The following is a 16,559-nucleotide window of genomic DNA, read 5'->3' as shown; positions in this document are numbered from 1 at the left end:
AGTTTATTTTATCAAGGTGACGCTTGTACTGGAATACGATAATTAAACAATGGACTACAACAAGAGGGGCTCTAAAAGGTGAACCACCGGATGTACAGTGAGTTCAGAACAGTTAGATTTCGATGGAATGGTTAGTAAACTTGTTAAACTCTTTGATTCTGTGACGTCTGATTTTCCGGTCGCCTGACTTCCGGAATCTGTTTCATTAACTTGTTTAAGTTTTGTACTGGTCTCTGACTGGCCAACCTGTGGCACTGATGCTTCATTTGATGATGATGTTTGGGTTTGACGCTTCTTGTTTGGTTTGTGGCCGCTCAGACGAGATGCCAGAGAGCGTTTTGGGCAGGGCTTTTTCTGAAACACAATAAACGCAGCTTATTTCAATTTTAAATCATCTTCTAACATTTCATCAAGCTTCCAATTACAATTGAATTAATACACAAATTTCCGCTTCTGATCCCTTTTCACTGAAAATGTATTGAAATATGGTATTAGTATCCTTCTTTTAAACAAAAAACCCCCAAGAAAGTACACTTTCGGTTACTTAAGAGAAAATGATCATTTACTACCGTTACGCTACAAGTATACTTTTATAAACTGAGTGGGCCAATTAAGTCCCAAGAAGTATTGAAATACTCTTAAGTATACTAGTACCAGTACATACTACATACAGTGTGCTTAAAAATGCACCTTAACTTAAGTATACTTAATAAAATTGCTTATTGTAGGCTCGGTAAATTGTGAGTAATTGTGAGTATTTACCTGTTTCTTCTTTTGAGGGTCATGAACCACGGTATGGCGTTCTAAACTTTGCTGAGTTGAAAAAAGTTGGAAGTTTAAAACAGAGACTTTTTTCTCAACCAAAATAAAATACTGCATTGACCTAAACTCATTTAATCAAATAAGACGAAACTAATTTGTTCACTTTACAACTAGTCACAATTCAGATGAATTGTTTGTTTGTGTTCATCTGCAGTGGCATCAGGAGGTGTCTATTATAAGAGCATTTTCATATTCAGCTATAATAAAAGTTTATTCTTCAGTTAGCAGCATTAACTTTTACCTTCATGGAAAAGGATTTGCCGCAGACGGGATGAGAGCAGATGAATAAGCGCTGATCTTCATGGAAGGACAGAATGTGGCTTTGTAGGTTAAAGGCGGTCGTGTACGAGCGTGTACATCCATCTCTGGGACAGTGGAACACCACACGTTCTTCAGAATGAACGCGCTGATGGTGCCGCAGGAACCAGGCATCTCTGAACATTTTCTTACACTCGTCGCACTGTACTTTGACTAAACACACAAAACACTCGCATTAATACTCCGAACTGAATTACAGTTACAATTACAGTGAATTACAGTGTGTTGCTTGCATGTTTGTAAATCCACCGATTTACCCTTATGAAGTTTCTTGTGCTTCGTCATCTCGGTCCAGTTCTTCGCCACAAACGTGCAGCCCTCTGCCGTACAGGAATACCCTGCAAAGTTGCACACAGAAGTGAGAGTTAGTGTAGATTGTGAGCTGAGATATTCAAGCAGCACACGACAGGCAACGGACTTACCTTGGTGTACTTTCTCATGCCGTTTCAGTTTAGCCTGTTGTGAGAATCGTCTCTCGCAGCCTTCATAAGAACATCTTCAGTATATACAGTCCATCAGATGAAAGGGAACAGACAGTTCTTATTTAAAGTGTGCTTACATTTGAGTAAAAACGAACGAAAACGACAGAAAAGCGTCTCACAGGTACGGCAGGAGGAGGGTGTGTGTACACTCGTGAGTCTTCAGCTGGCTATTTTTCTTGAACGCCCTGCTGCATCCTTCAAACGTACACTGAAAGAATCATTTTCAGATCTTAATACCTGGGTTACTTACTGATTGATGTATAATATATGGCAAGTAGAATTACTTATAGGGAGAGTTCGCCCAAAAATAGCAATTCTGTCATCATTTATTCACAGCCATGTTTATATTATTTGCATCTGTAGAATACAAAAGAAAGATATTTCGAGAAATGTCCCAGTTGGTGGTTTATGCCCATATAAAAGAAGTCAATGGGTAATTCATAAAATAATTGTTACTTCCGGGTGAACAGGTAAACAAAAAACAGCCCATGTTTGACTGCTTGTTGCTCAATTACAGGTAGTTTTGGGGGCGTGTCATCCTCATTCTAGAAAGCAGAATTTGTGTAGGGCACAATGAGTCTTGTGATTGGCGGCACGTGTTAACATGAACTCACAGTGTACTGTTTAGTCTCCTGTCTGTGAATACGTGAAACGTGTTTCTTCAGGTTGGCGTTTGTGGTGAATCCTGCATTGCACCTGTCCTCCGTGCATCTGGTGACGGAACGTAAATATTATTTCGTCTCATAGTTCACGTGTTTAACATTACACGTTTAGACTCTTACCTGTACGGTCTGTCGCCGGTATGTGTCAGCGTATGACGAGCGAGATGATACTTCGTGCAGAATGATTTGCTGCAGTCATCATACTCGCATTTAAAGGGCCTCTAAAAAGGAAAATATGTTACAACGTGTCAAGCTGCAACATAATCACGTCATGCGTCAAACGAGCTGACAAAACAGTTATGTGACATAAGACTGTATTTTGTTTAATAATGTCCCTGCATTAACACTTTTCGATTCTGTTTTTCTGCATGTGCTCTTGTTTTAGTTTGTGACGCACCCGCGTGTGGTTTTGCCTGTAACTCACCTCTCCTGTGTGTTTACACAGATGCGCTTCTAGTTTCCACGCCTTGTTGTACGACGCTTGACAGTCGGGAAACGAACATATAAACGTTCCGCTAGGTTTGTTGTTAGTTTCGGGCATTGTCAAATGTAAAGATTTCAGCTAAAGCTCACATGTGCGCCGCAACTGCAATGGATGCCCGGTGACGTCAAACGCACGTCACTCCATCCATGCAGTTACGGAACGCCAGCGAGACCAAAAGCTACGTTTAAACGAAGCGGACAAAACTACATTTACATTTAGGCATTTGGCAGACGCTTTTATCCAAAGCGACTTGCATTGCTTTATCCTATACATTATACGAAGGTATTTGCAATCCCCTGAGATCCCACAACCTTGCTCTTACCAGAGCTACAGGAAAGCTCAGTGGTAAGTAATGGTGGACAAAAGTAATGTCCAAATTGGGAAATTAGCGTTTATACGTATACATTATTGAAGATTTTTCATGCATGTTGTGTTGTTGTGTTTTGGAGTGTTAACTAAAGTTCAGCTTTGAGGATTGGCACAAAAATACGCACATCAAGATGCACCCCCAACATTTAAATTATCCCTTTATTGCAGTATACTTTAAAAATAATTAGAAAATGTATAATTTCTATAAACGTTATCCTCATCAGTAGTGTTGAAAATGTAGATTGTTGTTGAAAAGAAGCAACTCTCACCTCGGTTCTCTTAATGCAGCGGCATCCTATGGGATTCTTTTCAAACTACCACGTCTTGGTAACTAAAATGCCCAGCATGTCTCCGTCCTTAACTTTGCCACCCTCATGCATCCCAGATCCCCGACATCAGCTCCAGTTTACAAAGGTGCTAGAGAATTTGGGGGGATTGTTGGGGGCTCGGCTGTGAGTCCCTCGTCGCTCTGCTGGGACCACAGGGGCTGGGATAATCACATTAGCTGAAGATGGGAAATAGACAGTGGCGTGAAAGCCGGGAGAGCAATGGCAAGACTAATCCAGTTACTGCCGGGAGAGAAAAGAGCGACGCTGGTTCTCCGCAGAGGCTGAGAAAAACTCTAGTTTCCCAGGAGTGAGTTCACCTGTATGGTAACACAGAAAAGTTGGTCTTTTGATGCCTGTTTCGAGGGGACAATTGGCACTTGGCACTTGGCAACATCTCATCGTGCCACCCTCCCTCCGTCGCCAACTCCCCCATGGCTGGGCACCATTTGTCGATGCAGAAAGAAAAAACACAACGAAACAAAACAAAAGACATTCCATGAGATCCTCTTTAACTCCCTGCTGGTGAAGACGTCCCCCGCAGGAGGACCTGCTGTCTGTTTTATGTGGAAAGGGGAAGGGCATAATTGCCAAAAACAAAGGGCCAGCTTTATCTGTTTATTGTTTCTGCACCCGAGTTCAACATAAAAACAAAGTAAGCACGGGACAATAGGATGCATTTTATAAACCAATGTCTTTCTGTACATACTGGAAGATGGCCACCATCAGGGACAGTTCAACATTGAGGCGGCATTTCAAGGGTCGGCGGGGTGAGATGTTGTCCTCACGAGCACCTCAAGTGGCTGGGATCAAGATTCCTGGCTCTCCCTGGCAACGGTGGGAAAACAGAATGTCAGATCTGATCAGTCAAGTCTTTAAGCCCTTTAGTTAATTGCATGTCTCTTGTCTTTCTGGAGTGTAGTATGGGGATTAAGCCGAGTGGTAAAACAGTGATTTAATGAACTTTGCGGTGCAGCATGTCACACTTAAACCGCTATTGCAAACAAGCCGGGACGGTGGGAGATCTCTGGGAACGTTTCTGAGCCGTGTGGAAACGGGTTATGGGTTCTTAATTCCACTAAAAAAACAAGTCGGAGTGTGAGAAAAAAATTCAGGAAAAACAGATGGACCACCAGGTGCTGCCAACATGTGACAGACAGTAAACAAAACAACACAAGAAAGAAATGCATCCGCTCACAGGACCTTTTTTATTATTTGTGTATGAGGCTGCTTTCATCACAACAGCGCCTTAAATGTGTGCGATAACTTTTCGTTCATTATATTTCAGACAACTGCATCTAAACCACTAAACTTGGTTTGAATGGTTTGTGTTAGTGTTTGTTGTTTTCAATTTAGATTTAATTCTCTAGCTATACTGAAGGATTAACATACTTTCCTTTGAGCCTAAAGAACAAATACTTTTCTGTTGTTCATGTGAAATGACCACAATAAACAAATAAAGAATCTAATGAGAAACTAAATTGTATGCACATGTAAAATCGCATTTGACAAATCAACTTCAGCAAAAATGTCTTTGTATTTGGTAAAATAATGTATGCACTGTATTTAGGTCAAAGACGAAAAAGGGTTAAAGCATAAAACAATAAGTATAATACTGATTAAATTGCATTTTTGTGTTTTCGTGCAATACATATCATACAATTTCCTTGATTTTACAGGAGACGCCCACTAAAATGTAATTTGGTGGAACAATCTTGTCAGACATATTTACAATAAAAATCTAATTATGACATTAAAATACTAATAACTTTCACCCCAAAATGTAGTTGTAATTTTACACTCAAAAATTTGCCACAATCCTAGGTTGTGCCCATTTGTCAATAAGATTTTTTTTACTCATTTAAACAATAAAATGTAATATGCTCCCTTATTATTTTATATACTTTAATATGTACAAGTCAGAATAAGCATGATGCTTGAACTTGTACATGTTGTGTTACACTGAATGATAATGTAACATTATTTCAAACAGATTTTGATCTTCAAAAACTAAAGCAGACATTTTACTAACATTTAATGTGCTTTCTATGGACATAAAATCACCTTTGTCAATTTATTTTGATCGGGAGATGTTAACATTTATTTGACCCACGTAGGCCTATGTTTTGTCTCATTGTATCACGAAGAACAACACAAACAACAGTCCTAAAAACATCAATGTTATAGAGACAATGATAAAGTTCGTAAGTTTGATTTATGGAACATAACACAACAATACGATATTATAGTATTATGTACTTCAATATTTATATAATGTATAAAGTGCTCATGTTTTTATGTTGTTTAATGACCTAACTTTAGCTTTCCTGTGTCTCAGTGGTAAGAGCAGGAGTGATAAACGCTCATGCTCATGTGTTTGATCCCAGGGGATTGTCCATAGTCAGAAACAAACGTATTGTACAAAGCAATGTAAGTTGGAGAAAAACATCTGCCAAATGCATAAATGTAGTCATATCTCTTATTGGGGAAGTAAAAATGACATCAGCTTTAACAGCACATTCTTAATCATTGTTTTCCTCCCGAGAGCAACATTAAAATATATTTGTCACTTGTTTCTCTTGCGTGTTGTGTATTAACCTGTCCATGTGCATTGTGCTTGACACAGAGTGTCACAAATGATTACCATCTTTGTATCTTTTGCATTTTAATGCTATAAATGTCATGCATTTCATTGACACACAGATGTGACAGTCACAGGTTTCCGAGTACAAACCAAAAACTAGCTGTTACATTTACCCCTGTGCTCTTTATTTAATTGATGCGTTTACCCCAGAGAGGACTCCATCAGAAATCTCCATTATAGGTGAGGAATCATTTTCCTGTGAAAGCATATGGCAAATAATAAGAAGTAATGGCTTCTGGAATGGTCCATCAATGAATCAATTTAAAATCTGACTTCTAAATCGCTGCCTACTTATTTAGCACATGTTTGAAAAAATGTAAAGTTCAAAGTTCATTGACTCGTAGGAAGAAGACTAATTAAAAATAAACGTTCTATTTACGTTCATGCATTGGTCAGATGTTCTCATCCTTGACGTCTTTCAGAACATTCCATCTATATGTTTTAAGAGCGCTTAATGCTCTACAATGTTCGATAACTCGCTTATATAAATTTAGACCGTACATTAAATCCTTTGAATACATTTTTATCATGTATTTAGGCTTGTTCATATTGTACAATTCTGATAATTCAAAGGATATCCCTTCTCTTCTTACCTGTTTTATTTCAATAAACGGGTATCATAATTTGTCTTGTTGTATTGTTTTCAAAACACATCGCAATATTCAAGACTGCCAGTCTGATATCAGCCTGATCCTATTGAAAATATTACTCCATAAATTTCCGTTGTTTTCAGGAATTTATTAGACTGAAGCTACAATTTAACAAAAAGTCAAACACCACAAGGTTCTTGGGCTCAGGAAATACGAAAACACATTTTCTTGTGGCAAGATGAAGGGCAAAAATAGATGAAACTAAAGGTAATATAAATGACTTGAACAGATTATTACATAATGATAGTGCTATCAGGGATTAAAGGAGAAAGGACAGCAGCTCTTGAACGATCATCTTGAATAATGTATTTTTGGTTTGGAGACTTCAGTTAAGTACCTTTGAAGATCTTTTAGAGATTAGCTTCCCACAAAACAGATGTTTGGCCCTTTAGTTTATTCAAAGCCCCTTTAATTCTATTGATAAAGCATTTCAGTCAGCTATGCACAGTTTGCACTAGTGAGTTCTTTGTGTGTTCAGTTTGATGTTATCAGTCAGACCAGTCGTTCACATCGATGTCCGAGTCGTCTTCAGAGTCGCTGTAGTCCACGGCGATGCGGCGAGACAAAATCATGGCCACGTCGTTCCCCACCGGCTCTCTTTCTGCATGATGTTTCTGCTGTTCCTGAACTTTCTTCAGCTGGATACCTAAACACAAAACAACACTGATGAACACCAGCACACACCTCTATCTCACAGACTGATGTCTTTTTAAGGCTATTTCGACCCCTCACCCATTCGTATCGCGGACAGCAGGTCGCTGCGGACGTCTGTAACAGGCTGCAGGTTTGGTCTCAGTCCTTCAACAGATGCTTTTGGATGTGAAGGTACAGGAGGAGCCGGAGGCGGACCATCAGTAGTAGGGGCTAAAACTGATCCTGGGGGCGGAACAGGCGGAAGAGGATACCGTGCGGATGAGGCGATTGGTCCAGGAGGAAGAGGGGCTGGACCTGCTGGAGGTGGAGATGGAATGATGGGACCGACAGAAGGAGACAGTGGCCCTGAACTGGCGTAATACTCCATCAGACTAAAGCAGAGAAAGAGAGAGAGACAGTGAGAAACAGGGATTAAAAAAGGAAATGATTCTCTAGCAGAGACACACAGTGACCTGTAATCCGCCGGTGGGAGAGTGATGTTTCCATTGACTCCACCTTCGGGAGGCAGATATTGTTGAGGATTTGGATGTGTTACTCTGTAACCCACAGCAGCACCTACACCCACTCCTACAGGTCCTCCGATGCTGTGGTACTCGTGCTCCATCCCTCCGTTTGCGCCAGATGATGCGTCCACCAGTGTGTTTGCCTGGCCGGCCCGTGCCCCAGCGTGACATGATGGAACTGGATGGTCAGATATGTTTGGACCGTGCTGCCTATTAAGAAGGAGATTAAAAGAATAGTTCAACCAAAAATGAAAATTGAAATGAAAATGTGAAACACAAATATTATATATTTATAAATAAATAAAATAAAATAAAAAAAGCAAAGGAATGTGTGAACACAATGTCATTTAATAATAAAATAAAATAAAATAAAATATAAAAAATACAACACAACACTACACTACACTATATTAAAGTTATTGATATTAATAAATTATTTCATATAAATTTGCTGTCCTTCCAAAACCTGGGACGTACAAATTCGCAAATAATAATGATTTATTGCAAAAAATAAAAATCACGGAATATGTAGATACGAGGTTAGAGAAGGACAGCAGTGATATATTACTGAATACACAGTATATATACAATTCATATATACAAATTGTTGTGTTCACCTAAAGAAAAAAAGTTATCTGGGATGGCATAAAGTTAGGAGAGAAATTTTCAGACAGGTATTTGGATTAACTGTTCCCTTAATGCTAAGCATTATAAAATATATATAAAAATATATGCAATTGTATTTGTAAACACTAACTTTACAAAATTAAACAGGTTTATAAGTGGTCTAAATACTGGAGTTTCATAAAGGAATGCAAATTTTTATTTTGGCTGAACTGTCCCTTTAAGTGCAGTTAACAAACCTGCCCTCCATAGACAGCACACAATCAGAGGATAGACCCCTGTGTAGTGGATGATGATGATGATGACGGTGGTCCGGGCGCAGCTCCTTATCAAACGCCATCACATTCCACTCCTGTCTGCGGTTATGAGCTTTACGCACTTTTTTAACCTCACGTGGCAGCGTACCATCAACACAACGCTTCTGCTCCTGTGTGTGTATATCAATAAAAGACAGCAAGAGACATACAGGGTCAGTGTAAACTGTCGAATGAGCGTAGATTGTAGAGGTACAAAAATCTTGATTTGGGTAAATTTGATGTTCTTATTGAGATCTTCAATAATATTGACTTTTGATTGCAGATTTGACAAATTTGAGCTCAGTTTGACACATTGTCGACATCTCTTCTGAGAAATAACTGATCTTACAGAAACTTTTCTTATGGCAAAGACAAAAATACGTTTTCGGTGAAATATGACATAGGCTATTCTTGACATGCTGTTAGTGTTTTTTCGCCCACAAAGAAAAAAATCTAACGTTTAGCCCACGCGCTTTTATCTCAAAATGACCATATACTCTAAATGTACCTTCACAGCACATACCCTCTGTTTTCGCTTCTCCTTTCTCTTGTCCTCTGTGTCCTGAAGCATTTTTTCCTTCCACAAGTCAAAGAAATACGAGGGATCTGTGTAGAACTTCATCCCATCGACATGGTCATCCCTGCACAGAACAAATCGCACCCTAATGTTCAGTTCTGTAGCTTTATAATAAAATGTCAATGTCATGAAAACAGAGAAGCACACACCTGTAGGCAGAGAGTATGCTGAGGGGTGGTGGTCTGTCACAGGTATTGTACATCTCAGCCATGGGCTGTTGAAAGCTGCTCTTTGTCACCACCTGTTGGTCCTGAACAGTAGAGCTCTTGAACGCTTTACACATGTTAATGTCATGGAGTGAAACTGTGGCAGTGAAGAACACACAAAGATCAGTACACATCTCTCAGGAAGTAACATTTTACAGAAAGAATATTTAGTGGTATTGAAGGATACTGTGGTTTGGTGAACTATCTGAACTACTGATATTTCTAACTGGTAAAATAACAGCATGTTTGTGTTCAGACAGTTATTCTTATGGTGCTTTTAAGCAAATACGTGTATCAAATTTATAGGAAAAATCTATAGCAATACTAAGTGTATGTACAGCGAGAAAAGGAAAGGGCCTAAAACTGACCCCTGTGGCCCTACCTACAATATTCCATGTAACTATCAATTACTTATAAACACATTCGTGAAAACTTCTGTTAAAATGTTTTATTCAATCTGAAAATGTGGGGCATGCCAGAGATTGAGAGTTTATAGAAACAGTTCAGTTAAAAGTGATAGTGTTTTATTCAACAGAGCATGATGCGTGTTTCTTTTATCCCATACATACTGTTACATAACGTTTGACCTTTGACTGACCTTCCTCCACATTAGAGTCCAGTTGGGTGACCTTGATTGCAAGGCGATCTATGCGGTCCTGTAGAGAGTTTGCTCGCAGGTAGAAGGTGTTGGCTTCATTAAAAAGCTCGCTGAACACGTCCTCTGCATGTTTACCTTATGTGAGAAAAAGATGAAGCAAATACTTCTGTTCAAAGTGTCTGACAGTAATTTTATTACAGAGATAACACCTTGAAGTAAAGTGTCAGAAGCTCAGCATCCTCACAGGCCTCAACCCCTATACTTGACAATAGATATCATGTTTTCAAGAGGTGAGGTCACTCACTGAAATTTGCGATTCAATCACCAAATGACTTTGTGGAACACAAAGTATTCTTTTGTAGCTGTTTTGTAACGTGTGTGTGTAGGGAAACATGCCGCAATGAAAACATTGCTGATTGTAACTATGAAACATCTGCCACAAAAAAAAAACATGTGAAAAGTTTTTAGATGATTGTGTTGAATGGTTACATGTAAGAAAATGGCAAAAATTCCTTTGGGATGTTTTGGCTATAAACTCAATAAATAACATTTGAGGAGTTTGGTTCCAAAATGAGAAAACTGCGTTTCTAATAATTTTCAAAAATCAGGTTTTTTTTAATCAAAAACGTTAGTTAGCTTCTTTTTTTGTTATTGTGGCTTAAATAAAAACAAACCATCTGCAGTTTGATTGATATTATTTGGAATTTACCATAAAAAAAACAGATTTTTGATTTTTTGGAATACTTATTTATCTTAATTGCCAAAGACTTGTTTTAGTGTCTTTGCTTGTCATATTAAAGGGATGGTTCACCCAAAATACAAATACTTTCATCATTTTTTCACCCTCATGTCATCATAAACTTGTATATGATGGAACACCTGTGGAACAGAACAGAATATATTTTGGGAAATGTTTTAGTGGTTTTGTGTTCATATCATGGAAGTCAACAGAGGTCAATTTGTTTTGTTTGGTAGTCAACATTCTTCAAAATAGCTTCTTTTGTGTTCTACAGGAGATACAAAGTCATACAGGTTTGGGATGGCATGAGCATGAATAAATGATGAAAGAAATGTAATTTTGGGTGAACTAACCCTTTAACACATTAACTTGTAGGGTAAGGTTAGGTTCATTCACCAGACTTTTCTTGTGAAATCTTCAGCTATTACACATTCATGCTTCTATCTTCTTTAGAGACACTAAGCCCAGTACAGCCTCCGATCCCCTGTGACTTCAACAAACACACATACATACAGGAATGTTCAAAATATTCACAAAAAATCACTCACACACACTCACACAACAACACAGACGTACACACACATACACACACACACAGACACACACACGCACGCACGCACAGACGCACACACACACTCACACAGACACACATTCACTCACACACTCACACGCACATCTGTCTGTCTCTCTGTGCTCGTCGCAGGATTAAGCTTTAAAGCTTTTGCTGGGAAGGCAGTGAACAGAAAAGCATTGTTGTCACATCTTATTAAATCTGATGTAGAACCAACTACTGACAAGATGCACAGGTGCACCTGTATTATAAAGGCAGCTTTGAGCAGGAAGAGAAGGCTAAATGTTAAGTGAAATTCTGACATAATTTATTCCCTATTATGTTGTTTCAAATCTGTAAAAAACACAAAAGAAGATATATTGAAAGAACTTTGATCAACACTGAACCCCATTGACTTCCATTGTATGAACACAAAACAACTGCGACGTTTCTCAAAATATCTTCTTTTGTGCTCCACTGAGGAACGAGTCACATACAGGTTTACCACCACATGAGAGCGAACTACCCATAAAAGTCAGATTTCCAGTGGATATATATATATATGTTGTTAAAATGGCCATATCTGGTTTCTGTATGAGATTTGTTATTAGGATTTTATTATGACAATAAACAATATTAAACAATAGAATAACAGAATAGAAAAGAGGTATTACTGAGGCTGCTGAGTTGGCGTATTATTGCAGAGAGAGTGTTGTTGTTCACACACTCCAGCTCATTGCTGATGTTTTCAGGTAAAGCTCCTCTGCACAGATGCCGCGGTTCGATGTTTCTCTTTATCATCGGCATGTCTCCACCTCAACACTCACGAGCACCTGTAAACACACACACCAGCACATGTTTAATGGTCATCACTCTTTTCTGAAAGTCTGAAGTCATTACACTTGGCTTTTGCCTGTTGTTTTTGTGTATGTGTATGATGTTACTTTTGTTTGTGTGGTGACATCAATAGCTTTAAACACTTTGTAAATGAACTGAACTATTTGGAAAACTATAGAATGAGGGTAAAATCTCATTTTTAGATTGTCTTTTCTTCTTTTCTTTTTGTTGCATATTCTTTCTCTTTTTACTAATGTATAAACAAAATTAACTACTAATATTCCCCAAAATTGTAACCGGAAAACCAGAAAGATGCAGAATGTAAAACAATCCATGACTTGACTGTACCTCTTTAGTTGACAGCGGGTGGTTTTGTTGACTTATGTCTAGTTCAATTGTAGGCCTGACCTAATCATTAGAACTCAATCAGATTATTTTTTGTTGTAAATAAATGAGCCCAAGGCATGTTTGACAGCTAGGGGTTATGTATAATGAGGGGTCGTGACAATTTTTTGCAATACGACTTTTAATTCTACTGGCTCGCCTACATTAACAGATATTTAACTTACGTTTTTTCCTTTTTTAAATGTAAAAATCCAGTGTATTATTTTTATTTACACAAAACGTCAATTAAATCTTGAATCTCGTAGATTGTATAACAAGCTGTGTGTGCAAGAAAAATGTAATTGAAAATGGTTAATGTTTTGGAAACAACCGTGTTATTTGAAATTCAGTCTAAAATTTTTTATTTAGTGATTGTTGTGTTGGCTATCATATTGTGAACCCAGAATTGTGCGTTACAATTATACATGTTCCATACCAGTTTTGGGCAAGTTACTCTGAAAAAGTGATGAATTAATTACTAATTACATATTCAATGATGTAATTAGATTACTGCACAAATGACTCCCTGCAGTAAGTATTTAATTGCTTATTAGTAATTACTTTCTATATCCTACATCAACCATGATTAGAATTGATTCAAGGATAGACATGTAATAGTTTATTTACTAAATAATTATTATAACTATATAAATTATTCTTATCAACTGACCAAAGTATACAAATGTGAGAAGGATACATTAAAGCATACATTTTAAAGTTAGACTTATCATTTTGATGTCATGTCTACGAGTTAATATATTTCGTAATATATTATGTAGTTTAATTACAGAAACAATAAGACTAATTCTTTACTTTTTCAAGGAGAAAGCAATTAAATTACAGTAAGAAATAACTCTTGGTTTAAGCAAGCAGAACTTTCAAATTTTGATTACCGGTAAGTTAAAGTTCTTACCAAATCTTAGTAAGTGCGACTTAAATATTTAATTGATCCATATTATGAAATTAAGTAGACAGAACTTAAATAAGTAGACCAAAATTGCATTTTTAAGATAACTAAACTAAAATCTTTATATATACTATGTTATGTACTTATTAGATATTATAGATATGAGATATTAGATATTATATAGATATTTCTTAATCTTAATATATATAAATCAAACACCTGGCCTCATGCAATCAAAAATGAGCAAGAAGAGACTAATCTCAGAACTGGCTCACTGTTATTGCTCACTGTTATCATAACACATGTTACAGGGGGAAATACAGCTTCGCAGACACTAAGCACATGCACCAGTCTTCCAAACAATGGTAACCACAAAACTGAAAAATATGTCAAACTCTTCTAAATATCTAATAGAAGTGAACAATAAACACCAAAAAGTTTTTCACTTAATAAAAGATTCATATGTTTTATTTACTCTCCTAATGCAGTCTGAAGCAAAGCATGCTGGGAATTGGAAATCCTTCTTGACCAATTGTGTCGAATTAACATGTTTAAATTAAGTCAATTGAACAAGGAGCAAATAAATTTGTTGAGTTTTAGTCAAAACTTCAAGTTAATCAAAAACAAATCATTATACTTTACTCAAAAGTAAAGAAGTAAGAGAGTAAATAGAACTTTTTTATAAAATTAAGTTGACATTACTTAATCTGTTTGATTATTTTGAACATTTGGGTTTACAGTGCACCCAACATTGTACATTCATTCATCTGGAGTCAGAGGGAGTGCTGAAGACATGTTGAGGTCATCACTGAGGTTTTATAGAAAAATAGCACTTTCTTCTTTTGGAGGGGGTTAGTCTCGCAAAATACAATTGATGCAAAATACACAATATATTTAAATTATAATATGCATAACTATATACTATTATATTTAAAACAGGCTTACATAGAAGAGCAGGCTTCTTTCACTGTCCTGCGCTTAGCGGTCTTTAGACGTGGGGCAGGGCGTTTCAAATTTAAAGAGACATGACAACTAGCCCATTAATTCACAAAATTTACCACATCCATTGCATGAATTTAATCACATTTGTCATTATAGTTTTTACTCAAATAAAAATATCTGAGGGACCCCCAAAGTCCATTTTTTACTTCTTAAAGGGGTCCCTAATGCCTTATGGGGGGTCCCAGATCCCCCCAGGCCCCCTTCAATTCGAGCACTGGCACTTTCTGTGATAATGTCAGAGCTTCCACATGTTATGATGGATTAATCCTTTACTACGCAGCTCTGTAACTATCTGTCATCAGAAGATTATAGAGGGGGCGGAGTTTCTTTTAGGATTAAGTTCTTAGACACACAGAGCACTGCACTCTGTCACATGACCTCCCTACACTGCTACATATGACCTACTGTAATGTTCAGTGGAGGAATGTAAGCTTTTTTAGGCTGTGGTTACAGTTATTGGATATGTAACGCAGTGTTGAGGTCAGGCTTTCTGTCTCAGAACGGTTAGGATGCGTTTCAAGTTTCAAGAGAAGATGAGAGCAAGTCAGCATCTCTCATCAGCAACGAATCAGGAGACAGGAAGGGCTGTGGAATGGTCCATTAATGCAAATAGAAATCAATGACGTTCACAACGTTTTATTTCACTACACACCTACATAGTCATTCCTGTGATACTATAATATTTTAAGTACATCACAGTATGATGCAAATAACTTGGACCATACATATTACTAACAGTTAGTACTAATGTAAATTAATATGTAATCTCCATCTTTAAGTACCAACATCATTTTTTTTTGTTGGGGGACAAAGGAAAACATATGCTATTTAAAATCTACAGAAATCAATTTTGCATTAATGACGAGCTGTAACGTAGGAGTGACGCACGCAACTGCACGAGAGTTTATTATAAAGCACTGTTAATCTCGCGACCTCGGATTTAAACTATTTAAACAGACATGAAAACATTGGAAATAAATATTTATCTTAGAAAAACAGCTTTCGTAGAGTTAAACAAAACTTTCGCTTACCAAAAGTCGCTTTTAAGCAGATGAAACGGAGCGTCGGGACTGTTCTGCTGATCTTCTTGCTGTGTGTTTGGGCGGGATTAGAGGTTTAATGGACAGACCAGTGCACCAATCAGATTGCAGGAGCCGAGGTTTTATTTTGGGATTTAACAGTGAGAACCAATGAGATTTGTGTATTTGAAATGCATGTGTGGCTTTAAAAGAAGATATCCAGGGTTTTAATGGCACATTAACATTAATAAAAATATTATAAAATGAAAAGTAGCCTATATGAAGAGTTTCTTCGCAAAAGCAGATAAACTGCTTAAAAAGCATGTTTTTATTGTGTTTGTAAACTGTATTTTTTTTATTCATATTAACCACAGCAAACCAACTGCAGTTTGATGGATATTATTTGGAATGCGCAATAAGTTTGTTTATGCAAATTAACTCTTCATATAACTACAAACGGTTATAAATCCCAAACAATATGGTTTCTCTGGATGTATTTTTGTATAATAGTTTCAAACTATTCGGTCCACCAAACTAAACCTAAAAAATGGAAGTTACTAAAATTGCAAAGGCAACTATTATATAAACTTTAAACAAAACTGTGCTTTTGTTCATTCATGCCAGGTCAGAGTATGTTCGATTTGTTACAATATGTTACATATACGTTACATTATCTGTTTATCCAAATATTTTTGTCTTTAATAAGCTACTATGAATACAAGAATTTTATGGAGTTTAAAAGTGGTGGATATAAAAGTTTCTTTACTTCTTTCCTAAATATCATGGAATACACAAATGTTTTATTACAGATACTATAAAAATAAAATTGTTAATCTACCCAGTATATTTTCTCTACTGCATGTTTGATTCCCACTGTTCATAACCGTTTAACCGTAACTAATGTGT

At 37.1% G+C, this 16,559-nt stretch overlaps 2 protein-coding genes across 2 annotated transcripts; both read right to left on the bottom strand.

Moving 5' to 3' along the window:
- Positions 1-54: 54 nt before the first annotated feature.
- On the bottom strand, positions 55-2,907 carry gtf3aa (general transcription factor IIIAa). The gene is made up of 9 exons (XM_056745600.1): positions 2,709-2,907; positions 2,405-2,505; positions 2,237-2,333; positions 1,742-1,830; positions 1,563-1,636; positions 1,398-1,478; positions 1,064-1,293; positions 763-813; positions 55-354 (listed from the first exon to the last, which is right to left on the bottom strand). Exons 1-9 carry the CDS (start codon positions 2,823-2,825, stop codon positions 55-57), a joined length of 1,140 nt encoding a protein of 379 aa, XP_056601578.1. The 5' UTR covers positions 2,826-2,907.
- Positions 2,908-6,843: 3,936 nt separating this feature from the next.
- wasf3a (WASP family member 3a) lies at positions 6,844-15,735 on the bottom strand. Its single transcript, XM_056745598.1, has 9 exons — positions 15,666-15,735; positions 12,179-12,337; positions 10,216-10,350; positions 9,561-9,714; positions 9,358-9,475; positions 8,778-8,965; positions 7,864-8,124; positions 7,490-7,782; positions 6,844-7,403 (listed from the first exon to the last, which is right to left on the bottom strand). Exons 2-9 carry the CDS (start codon positions 12,309-12,311, stop codon positions 7,246-7,248), a joined length of 1,440 nt encoding a protein of 479 aa, XP_056601576.1. The 5' UTR covers positions 12,312-12,337; positions 15,666-15,735; the 3' UTR covers positions 6,844-7,245.
- Positions 15,736-16,559: the final 824 nt, after the last annotated feature.

The sequence above is a fragment of the Triplophysa dalaica genome, chromosome 4 (assembly GCF_015846415.1).
Source record: "Triplophysa dalaica isolate WHDGS20190420 chromosome 4, ASM1584641v1, whole genome shotgun sequence".
Taxonomy (NCBI): domain Eukaryota; kingdom Metazoa; phylum Chordata; class Actinopteri; order Cypriniformes; family Nemacheilidae; genus Triplophysa; species Triplophysa dalaica.
The sequence above is the reverse complement of the archived record's forward strand: the minus strand, read 5'-3'. Positions and strand labels throughout refer to the sequence as shown.

Bases quoted from the DNA above. Each gene is read 5' to 3' on its own strand.
- wasf3a (XM_056745598.1), bottom strand. From the start codon at position 12,311: ATGCCGATGATAAAGAGAAACATCGAACCGCGGCATCTGTGCAGAGGA. The intron at 9,715-10,215 runs GTCAGTCAAAGG...TCACTGCCACAG, and splicing joins GGACTCTAATGTGGAGGAAG to TTTCACTCCATGACATTAAC. The intron at 7,404-7,489 runs GTGAGGGGTCGA...TTTTGTGTTTAG, and splicing joins GCTGTCCGCGATACGAATGG to GTATCCAGCTGAAGAAAGTT.
- gtf3aa (XM_056745600.1), bottom strand. From the start codon at position 2,825: ATGCCCGAAACTAACAACAAACCTAGCGGAACGTTTATATGTTCGTTT. The intron at 2,506-2,708 runs GTGAGTTACAGG...TTTCCTTTTTAG, and splicing joins TGTGTAAACACACAGGAGAG to AGGCCCTTTAAATGCGAGTA. The intron at 1,831-2,236 runs GTGAGTTCATGT...TGATTCTTTCAG, and splicing joins AGGAGACTAAACAGTACACT to TGTACGTTTGAAGGATGCAG.